We start from the raw sequence: 10,650 nt of genomic DNA, 5'->3' as shown, positions 1-10,650 counted from the left end.
TTTCTGCCATTGTCTTAGTTAGCACTGCTGCTGTGATGAAACACCGTAATGAAAAGCAGCTTGGGGAGGAGATGGTTTATTTATTTATTTGGCTTATGATTCCACATCACAGTGCATCATCAGGACGGGAACTCAAACAGGGCAGGAACCAGGAGCTGATGAAGAGGCCATGGTGCGGGACCTGCTTGCTGGCTTGCTCCTTATGACTCGCTCAGCCTGCATAGAAGCTAGGGCCACCAGCCTGGGGATGGCACCACCCACAGTGGGCTGGGCCCTCCCTCATCAGTCATTAATTAAGAAAATGCCTTACAAGCAGCCAGGCCTTATGGAGGTATTTTCTCAGTTGAGGGTCCCTCCTCCCTAACAGCTTTAGTTGACATGAACCTAGCCACCACATCCTCTTTCAACCTCTCTCCTTTCCTTCTCTCTCCTCCTTTTATTGCCCTAATCTTCACTTTTCCTTTTCTAATCTCTTCTTGGTCTTTTTCCTTTTCTCTATTCATGTTCACAGTCTTGGTCAGGACTGCTACTGTGAGGAAGCCTTGCTGCCATTGGAATATGACTTGGCTTCCTAAGCCTGGAGTGAGCTAACTTTGCAGTGTAGCGTAGGGTCAGACTCTCATGAGTCTAAAACCATGTTAAGTGTGTGGAGAAGTTTCAGTGCCTGACCCAAGATGTCTCTTTATACTGGTGAGACGACTATCTTAAGGAAGTGTCAGTTTTTTTGTGGCTTTAGAGACAAACTTTCTTTGGATAAATTCCATCTTCCTGCATTTACAAGGGACCATAAGTATTTAATTTGGTTTTTTACAAGTCAGACACCATACTTGTAGTTTGTAATCAAACAAGAATCAGTTCGAAGCTCAGCACTGATATACAAGAGAGGAAAATGAAGGGAGATCATCAGAATCAGCCATAGATTTAATCCCAGCTTTCCAAACCACTGTTCACAATCGCTAAGCTGTGGAATCAACCCAGCTGTCCTTCAATGGCTTAAAAGAGAATGACACAGATGCACAGTAGACAGTATTCAGCTACAAAGAAGGACAGCATTCTGTCATTTGCAGCAAAATGGACGAGACTGGGCAATATATTGCATCAAATAGGCCAGACACAGAAAGACAATTACTGCATGTTCTTTGCCATATATAGAAGGGAAAAAATTTGGTATGAGTAGTTAGACATTGGAAAAGATAGAAGGTAGAGAGGGTAAATGGGAACCCAGACACATGTGTGTAGAAGAGCAAATTCTGGAACTATGAAGTGGAGGGACAACTGCAGTTCAAAGTAACTTGTTACTTATTTCATCGAGATCTTAATGCTTCAAGGCTCCAAACATTGAGAAACTGTAATGGAAGTTTTGGGTTCTTTGTATCTTACATAAATGTGCTTTTGGTTTAATTCCAACTGTGGGATTTTAGCTGGGCTATAGTTTGTGCACACTTGTTAATTGTCTTCTATGGAGTGTGGCTTTTGCCAGCTGGTAACAGCCTTCCACGTGCAGCATGGAGAGGGGTGTGGTCTAGGACCCTGACAGTATAAATCTGAGAGCTGAGAAAGAGAAGGTGTGCTTTCGGTGTGCCATTCGGTATTGGTGTGTGGTGTGTAGCAGTTCGGTGAGAACAGAGGCCAGAGCAGTGTGGCACTTTGGAGCAGAGAGATGGGCGCAGAGGCATGGAGGAGGCTGCTAGCTGTGCCTGCAATTGACGGAGATTGGTATAGAGACCTGAAAGAATCCCTTGACCCCAAATAGCTGGGAGAAGTAAAGGGGACTGGGTCCCCTCTCCCCATTAACCTTTTCTCTTTCTTTCTTTTTTAAGGTTGGGAGTTTGGTGGAAGGGAGGAAGAGGCCTAAACACCCCAAATGAAGTAGAGTTTTTAAAAAGAATGCTGCAAGAAACATTAAGGATAGGGGAATGCTAGTTATCTCATTTGATCAGTTCATGAAGTAGCATGTGTTAAAACACCATACTGTCCCACTATACGTGTAAGGATTGCATGGCAACAAAAATCAAATTGAATAAAAATATGATTGGAAGGTGGTTCAGCTGGTCAAATGCTTGCAGAGCATGCGCAGCCCTGTGCTTGACCCTTAGCACCTATAAACCAGGGGTGGTAGCACACACCTCTCATCGCAGCACCTGAGAGGTGTAAGTTCAAGGCAATCCTCAGTTACTTCAGTGAGCTCTAGCATAGCTTGGGATGCGTGAGACTCCACCTCAAAAACCAGATCAAACCTGAACAAACATAAACAAAATGAAACAAAGACACCAAAACACCTTGCTTAGCCCCACAAAGAACTGTAATCCTGAGGATTTTTTTTTACAAAGATTTTATTTTCACTTTTGTCTTTGTGTGTGTGTGTCTGGTTGTGGATTTGTGTCCCTGAGTGCAATGCCTGAGGAGGCCAGAAGAGTGCATTAGATCCTCTGGCGTTAGAGTCACAGGTGGTTGTGAGGCACCTCACTTGGGTGCTAGGAACTGAACCCCTGTCTTCTCCAAGAGTCTGAGCCATCTCTCTAGTCCAGCATGCTAATTTAAAAGGCCACATCCTACAAAACTTGCCTACATATAGGAGACTGGACACAAAATGTGTTTATTCATATAGAAAGCTAGCAGTTCAGTGATTGCAAATAAACAGGAAGAAGGGATAGGGTTCCCTGGGAAAAATCACTAACCACACAAGCACACGAGCCTGACACCACAAGTTCTGTCCTTGGAGCCTATGTAAAAAGCCAGATGTGATGGTATGAATCTAGAATATTAACACTTTACTGTGAGACAAGCGTGCCCCTTGAAGCTTGCCGGCCACTAGCCTGAAATACAGTAGCAGACTACAAGGCAGACCCTGCCTCAGTAAGCTGGAAGGTTCAAATGACTTCTGAAAATTGCCCTCTGACCCCCTCATAAATAAATATTTAAAAAATACAATAAAAAGCCACCAACACATTCAGCAAAATGGGTGAAACTTTGAGTCATCAGTTTTAGTTAAAGAATAAACAAACAAAACAATGCAGGGACTAGTGGATTCCATTTATATGAAGTTAACAGAAGGGACAAAACTATGGCATTTGAAATCAGTTGCCCAGGCTGGCCTTGAACTCAGTCTGCATGGAAAGCTTGAACTCAAAGCTCTTGCACTGCCAGGTCTGACTTAGCATTGCATTGTTTGGTTCAGACTTCAGGTGTGTGCTTATTTGCTGGTTATCTTTTGAAGATCGGGTCTCACTATGCTGCTCAGGTTCACAGCCTCCTGAGGGGTTGGGACGGCAGTCGTGCATTTACCTGGCTGCAGATGTATAGTTCCTTGAATCTCCAGGTCAGATCTCCACCCAAGAGAGAGGACCAGCTCAGACGGACCACTGCTCCACTCTCTGCCTCTGTCACATCACATCATCCCTCCCGCATTTTCATTTACCTTCCAGATTCTGTCTGCCTCCTCCCCTTCTTTTGTGTAAAACCCCAAGGAATGCCACACACAGTGGTCAGCTCCACGATAAACCCACAGGTCTCCAGGACCCCATTTCTTTCTTGCCTGCTCCTCTGCAGTCATATCAATGTGCTGGGAGTACGCTCCCTCCTGGATGGGTCACTTTAGAGGGCTTTTATATTTCCTGAGCACCTACTAAGAGCTATGTCTTGTTTATTCTTTGACCAAGGCCATTTTCTTTTTATTTCAAATAACCCAGAGAAACAGGCATTTTTGCTGGTCTTGCTCAGTCCTGCTTTTCCCGATTATCAGTCATTAAAAATGGTGATGCCTGAGTTTGGTGGACCTGTGGTAATGAAAGCTACCCAGTTTAGGAACCACAAGAAGTTTTTCACGGTGCTTCTTTGAAATCAACATGAAGCAGATTCTGTGTTTGGGAGGGGGTGGTGGTGGTTTGCTCTGGCAGGGCTAGGAGCTGGCTAGCTGGCTAGCTCTGGGATGTCTTATAAAGATACTATTGCGAGTCTCTTCTTTTGACTTAATCACTCTGTGAAGGCCAGTACTCCTACCTGGGCTCAGGATTTTAACAAATGGATTTGGGGCATAAGCATTCAGGTGACATTAGGCATCAAGTAGAGCTTAAGACCTTTCTCCTGAAGGAAGAAAGGCAGAGGCAAGCATTTGGGATGCCGAGACTATATAAAGGTCAAGTGTGCACATCTAACAATGAGCTTCATGCTCAGTCGCTAGAATTAGAGCCAGCCAGTTACCACATCCAGTTAGCCCCAGGCTCTCGGCTCATCCCTGTGGTGACTTAGAAGTGGCAACCACAGGGCTACTTTTTGTCTGGTACAACTTAGAGAAGAAAGCAGCAAGTGTGTATATGTGTGTGCGCGTGCGTATATGTGTGAGTGTGTGTATGTGCGCGCGCGAGTGTGTGTGCTCGAGCGCGCGCGTGCGCGCGCCTGTACGTGGGGGAGAGAGTGTATATGTTTTTGGTTTTAGGCTCCTGGCTCCCTGACATCAGAGTGGGTTCCCATGCCAGGGTGGTGAGGCATTGAGAGAAGCATCGGAGCAGACTCTCTGGGCGGGTGTGTGCGTGTCGGCGAGCCTTGCGTGGAGTAGGGATTGCTGCACCCTGCGTGAGGCACCGAAGGAGGAAGCAGTAGCAGAGATCTGAATAATTGATTCTTCAGCAGCACCAGACGCCCGGGAGCGGGCGGAGAGCGTGGTTTCAGCACCAAGGTTGCGCGCCACCGCAGCACCCCCACCACCCCCCCATCACCAGCCAGACACCTAGGTTGGCCTTGTTCGCTGCCGCCGTGCGCTCCAGAAGAGGGTGGCTGCGCTCCACGTCGCCGCCTAGGGACTGCGGGGTCTGCCTCGGCCCGCCTCCAGGGTGGGCGGCTGCAGGCGGGCCGGAGCTCCAAACACCATCGGATTGCGCGGGGGCTGCTGCGTTGCGTCTCGCTGGCTGAGAACAAGTCCTAAGTTGGTCTGCCTTCCGCTATCCGCCTCGGCGGGCGACCGCGGCAGAAGCGCGCCCCAGGATCTTGGCTTTTCCAGTGCTGTGAACCGCGGTGGCCAGGCACTCTCCTGGGCTCCCGCTGGCCAAGTGAGGGACCGGACGCCCGGCGCGGAGCTAGCCCCGCAGCGGAGGGCCCGGAGGGAGCTGCGGTCCTCCGCCCGCGCCCTTCTCGGCCAGGGACCGCGGGGATCCCCGGCCACACGCGCGCGCGCGCTCCCACTCTCTCTCACACACGCACGCACACACACACTCACACACAGCACGCCAGAGCCAGACAGAAGCTGGGCTGCGGAGAGGGTGTCCAGGCGCGCTCAGAGGACCCGGCTGCTGCTGTCCGGAGTGGAGCAGAAAGCTGAGCCAGGGCTCTGGGAGAGACGATTCCGGGGTGCTGTGCGGGAGCATGGGGCCGGATGAGCTCTGAGAGTCGCGGCCGCAGCGATCAGCCCTGGAGATGACCAGGGGTGGCCACTGCTGAGAACTATGTGGAGAGAGGCTGCGGTGAGTGCTGGCGCGGGACGCCGAGCCGGGAGGGCCCCGTGAGAAGCCGGTGTGGGGAGATCTGAAGAGGAGGGGGCAGCAGGACGCACAAGAGGGTCGCTACGTGGGAGTGATCACACCTCCCTCGGGGATCCGGGACCGCGGGAGCCCGCGTCCCTCCCTCCCCCCTCTTCTCCTCCTCGCTCGTCGCAAACTCAGCCAGCGCCCCCTCCTTCCCTCCTCTTCCCCCCACCTCGTCCCCCCTCCCCGCGGCTCAGCAGCTCCTAGTCGCACAACTCGCAGTAGCCGGCGCCGGGGTGGTGGTAGGGGGTGAGGGTGGAGGTTCCCACTAAGCTTCTTGGGGCTCCCAACCTTGGGCTTCCACTCTGCGTCCCTGAGAGGAGCTCCGGTTACCAGCCACAGGGACTGAAGATCCGCACCGGGCTGCCGTGGGCACCGAGCTCCAGCTTCCTTCTGATGGAGCCCCCCGGGTACATAAGGGGGCTGCGAGCACTGCAGACTGCATTCCTCCCCCCACCTTCCCCCGCACTGGTGGGCTGACCCTGCCTCTCCATCTCTCCTCCGCCCGGTTAGAGCCCTGCTGCAGAGCCTCCGGCTGGGATAGCCGCCCCCCGTGGGGGTGATGCGGACAGCGCGGGACAGCGAGGGGAGCGCGCGGGGGCCGCAGCATGCGGGAACCCGCTAAGCCTGGTGGCTGCTGAGGCGGCCGAGATGCCCGCGCGCGCAGCACGCCCCATTGCATCCTCCACCTTCTCCGGCTACAGGTACGTCCTGGTTGGTGATACGGGCTCTCTGGGCCTGGAAGGAGATAGGCTCAACCGGTGAAGAGAGAGGAGGAGAGGGTTCTGGAGGGAGAGGGGGGAAAAGAGCGAGCGAGAGAAATCCGGAACGAGAAACCTGGAGAGGGAGAGTCCAGTGGTGAGGCGTTGGAAGAGCACCAGGTGGCGCTGCGGTCCTGCACTCCACCTTGCTCACCCTAAAACGCTAGGGCTGGAGTTTGCCCCAACTTCCCCCGGGTGCAACACCCGGGCGAGGGGCGCGCGCTTGTACTCGCGTGCACGACCGTGCAGGCTTACGCAGGAAAGCACCGCTGTGCACCTGGCACAGTGCTTGTGAGCGCACTGCCTGAGGACGTTTGAAGGCTCCAGCTGGCCGTGGGCATCTCCACGGCGGCCTGGAAATGTGCGCAGAAAAGCGCGCGTGTCTGTTAGCATGTGCAGCCCACTGCCCACGTGCAACTAAGATTTGGCTCCAGGGTCTGCAGTGGAAAGGCTGGGAGGAGTTGTACACTCCTCGTTCATCTGAGAGCTTTTGGGGATCCTACCCCCCACCCCCGCACGTTCTTTGCCAGCTCCCACGCCTTGGCCCACTTGCGGGGGGTGGGAGCGGGGCTCCTACTCTCCAGAATTCTGCATTTTACGCTGCGCGAGAGACTGTGTGTTGCTTGTGCGCCCCTGTGTGTAGGGGTCGGGTCCTGGGGCGGCTCGCCATAGAGCGGAAGCCGGCTCATGACCTCTTCCAGCAAGGTGGTCGTGGGAGGGGCTGGCCTCAAGTTACCCCGGGCACCCGGGAGTCTGGGGTCACTTCCAGTCGCTTGGTGTGTCTCCTGCAGCGGGATCTGCAGCCGTTGGGTGCCACTAACGGAGCGAGGTCTGTGGCGCACTGGGCGGGCTCCCAGGGGGTGGGGTCAGTTCACCACCTAGGCACGCAACAGACTCCGGCTGCGGTATGCAGGCACCGCCTCTCACGCAGGAGCTGGTCCGGAGTTCGCTGCGCGTGAGCAGGGGGCGGGGTCGATAACTTGGTCCACGCACCTGCGGAGGAAGAGGGTTGCAGAGAGGGCTTGGTCTGGGCATCTGTTTGCGGGTGGTGGTGGGGTTCATGGCTCTCTGGGCGCTCAGGACCTGTGGTCTGCGTCAAATTTGGGGAATCTTGTGTGGGGTTTGGACCCAGTTAGGGTTGGGGAAAGCGGCTGGAGACAGAAGTGAAGGCGTCAGGATGCCAGGATGGGCTTGGGGACAGGGATGGAGAAATAGCTTGGATTGGGGTAGTATATGGAGATGGACATGGGTCGAGGAATGTGGCTGGCATCAGCGATGAGGACCCCGGTGAGTGATAAAAAGCAGCCGGTGCTGGGGCCGGGTTACACACTTGGCTCCTAGAGCGGGTGCTGGGGCCGTCAGTCCTGTCACGCGGGCCCTTCACTGACCACCACCTTCCTCTCTCTCTCCCGCACCTCACAGGGACCCTAAGTGGCGACCATGGGCAGACTGGGCTACTGGACCTTGCTGGTACTGCCGGCCCTTCTGGTCTGGTGCGGTCCGGCGCAGGACGCGGCGGCGGAGAAGGGTCCCCCAGCGCTGAACATTGCGGTGCTGCTGGGTCACAGCCACGACGTGACGGAGCGCGAACTTCGAAATCTGTGGGGCCCGGAGCAGGCAACAGGCTTGCCCCTGGACGTGAACGTGGTGGCGTTACTGATGAACCGTACTGACCCTAAGAGCCTCATCACGCATGTGTGCGACCTCATGTCCGGGGCTCGCATCCATGGCCTCGTGTTTGGAGACGACACCGACCAGGAGGCTGTGGCTCAGATGCTGGATTTTATCTCCTCGCAGACTTTCATCCCCATCTTGGGCATTCACGGGGGTGCATCTATGATCATGGCTGACAAGGTAAGGCCAGTAGGATATGGACTGTCAGGATCCTGGAGGGGCGGATTCTACCAATGTCAAGGGCGCTCCTAGCATCTGCTCATATGAAAGCAGGTTAAGTGGCCTCTGCCTTCTGAGAACAGCGCTGTGCCTCTCTAACCCAGACATGAGGAGAACACCCTTTGCTTTTGGTTCTGAAGATGGGGTACTCAGACACACTTTGGTGTGCCAGGATGAGCAGAGAAAATTCAAAAGTAGGATGGGCTGTGGTGGAGATGGAGTGTTCGGAGATTTTCAGATAGCTCAGAGGCAAGCGTGGGGGCACTCGGGTCAATATGGCCTTATTGCTACAGTGTCAGTTCTGCCGGACACTCCATTTTCTTTCTTTTGGCAAGGTGATTAAAACTACTTAAAATTACTATGTAGGGGCATACAAGGTTTTTAGAAAACGCAAAAGGGGACAGGTTCCTGCTTGCCTAGACTTACAGGAGTGGAGGTGGAAACCAGGGAATCCCAGGCTGGAGGCGGGTGGGTGAAGCTTTGTCTTTAGGGAGTAGGCATGTGGACAGGGAAGTAACTCCAGGCCCAGGGCGTTGGAGGGCCAGGGGCTCATTTCCACAGCTCTTGTGTGGGCTGACAACTTCACTACAGGGCCTCCAAAGATTCTCAGAGGGAAGGCTCTGGAAGATGGACCTCGGCATGGAAGTTGAATTTCAGAAATCAGAGAATGTGTTTGACTTTGTCGGCTTTTTTTGGACAACAGTCCCTTGGTTTGGAGAAGGGATGGGAGGGGCTTGAGGGTTGAGTGGGATGCTAGGAGAGCTTGTTAGGAAAGATGCTGAAGTCAAGAGGGGGAAGAAAGTTGGAAGGGAGAAATAAAACAAAGAGGAGAGAGAAGGAGATGCTGCTGAGCTTAGCGTGCCTTAGCTGCACAGAAGCCTCGGAAAGGCTGGCAGGAAGGCGGGGGTACCGGTGCTCCCTGCCTGCTTCAGCAGACTTCTGGGAGAGTGTTCCTTAAGTAGCAGGGTAGGACTGGAGGAACAGGTGGATATTCCGCACAGCACTTTCCTTTTGTCTTTCTTGACACGCTGCTGAGTTCATCAAATCAGCTTCAGCTCTGCTCAGTGCTTCCCAACAGCTCCTCTGGTGACCGTACTAACTCTGCCAGGTACCCTGGGCTGTGGCACATGCAGTGAAAACAAAACTGATACAGTATCTCATTGAACACTTGTTTCAAAGGGTCCTCTGTTCAGCAGGATCTTCATCTGACATGATCATCCTACAGCCGCCTCTCTGCTTTGGAAGGCTCCTTTTCCAGTGTAATAAAAGCAGGGAACAGCTGAGTTCTGCTCACAGTGTAAGGGCCACGTCAGAACTGCAGAGGGCCTTAGAATTACTAGAACACCCCGAAACTCTCAGACAAAGTGGCTAAAGCATAGGGCTGTTAGGAGACTTCTCACAGTGGGTGATGAGAATAGATACCTGTTTTTCTGGTCTCAAGCTGTGATCTGGGGAAATCAAACCTTGACCCTCTAACATACTATTTCTTATTTAAGAGGGACAAGGCATTCATTATATTATGTATGGGGTACCAAGTCATGGCAGAGGGCAGTGAATCAGCTTAGAGGGCTTGTACAGTTGAGAAGAGAACAGCCTTCTCAAGAGGCACCAAGAAGGAGAATGGCGGCTTCTATTTAGTTGAGGGGAAAGGGGATTAGACTGTGAACTATAACTATCATCGTTGATCTTTAAATGTTTTGGCTGTAGAAGCAACACATAAAAATGAACAGGTACAGCAGGGCATGTAAAAAAACAGATGAAAGGCTCAGACCTTGTTCCCAGCATTCAAGAGACAGGTTTCCGTGAGTTCCAGGCCAGCCTGGGCTATCTAGTGAGAGTCATCAGAGAGCTCTGCTCCCACGTGACCTGGGAAGGTGGTTTGAGGTTGGGAGTGTTGTGTGGCTTTCTGGCTCTCTCTTCTGACTGTGAGGTGGCAAGGTGGTGCAGGGATTCACTCGACTTACTCATCCAGTGGCAACAGAAAGGAGCACCCCCCCCCATGTGAGTACTTCTTGGTATGCTATGACTTTTACTACCAAGGAACCTTGGCCCATAAAATGGTGGTCTCTGCCTAGCTAGCCCAACCTCTGCGCCTCCCTGAAAAGGAAGTTTTGAGAAGTCAGGGGAATAGGTGAATGTATCTCTTCCTCTTGGGGGTAAAATTGCCTTATGGGATGTGGTCAAAGTACACTTAAATGAACAGAAGCAAATACTTCAGAGTAAGGGAGGAAAAAAAGGACCCAGGGAATGGCAAAACGATGTTTAAGGATATTCCCAGAGAAGACAAGAGATTGCAGAGCAAGAGAGAAGAGAGGACAGAAGCATTAATTGTTCAAGCACACCAGAAGGACCAGCTTCTACTCATTGAATTGCGGCTTTCCAGAGTTGGTCTAGGAGGGATTTCTGCAGCCCTGATTGTATTAGAAATGGAGGAAGATGAGTCAAGATGGCAGGGAGTCGCTGAAGTGGGAGGAGAGCGG

General features: G+C 52.8%; 1 protein-coding gene across 2 annotated transcripts in view; it reads left to right on the top strand.

Moving 5' to 3' along the window:
* Window positions 1-6,085: 6,085 nt before the first annotated feature.
* Grin2a (glutamate ionotropic receptor NMDA type subunit 2A) overlaps window positions 6,086-10,650 on the top strand; it is a 420,942-nt gene continuing 416,377 nt past the window's right edge. Inside the window, exons 1-2 of one of the 2 annotated variants that reach the window (XM_060364161.1) lie at window positions 6,086-6,220; window positions 7,700-8,131. In XM_060364161.1, coding sequence (XP_060220144.1) covers window positions 7,718-8,131 — 414 coding nt within the window. In that variant the 5' untranslated portion in view covers window positions 6,086-6,220; window positions 7,700-7,717. Of the gene's footprint in view, window positions 6,221-7,325; window positions 7,565-7,699; window positions 8,132-10,650 lie in introns of those variants that run through there. The other variant, XM_060364162.1, reaches the window with a different exon arrangement.

The sequence above is a fragment of the Meriones unguiculatus genome, chromosome 11 (genome assembly GCF_030254825.1).
Source record: "Meriones unguiculatus strain TT.TT164.6M chromosome 11, Bangor_MerUng_6.1, whole genome shotgun sequence".
Classification (NCBI taxonomy): domain Eukaryota; kingdom Metazoa; phylum Chordata; class Mammalia; order Rodentia; family Muridae; genus Meriones; species Meriones unguiculatus.
The sequence above is the reverse complement of the archived record's forward strand: the minus strand, read 5'-3'. Positions and strand labels throughout refer to the sequence as shown.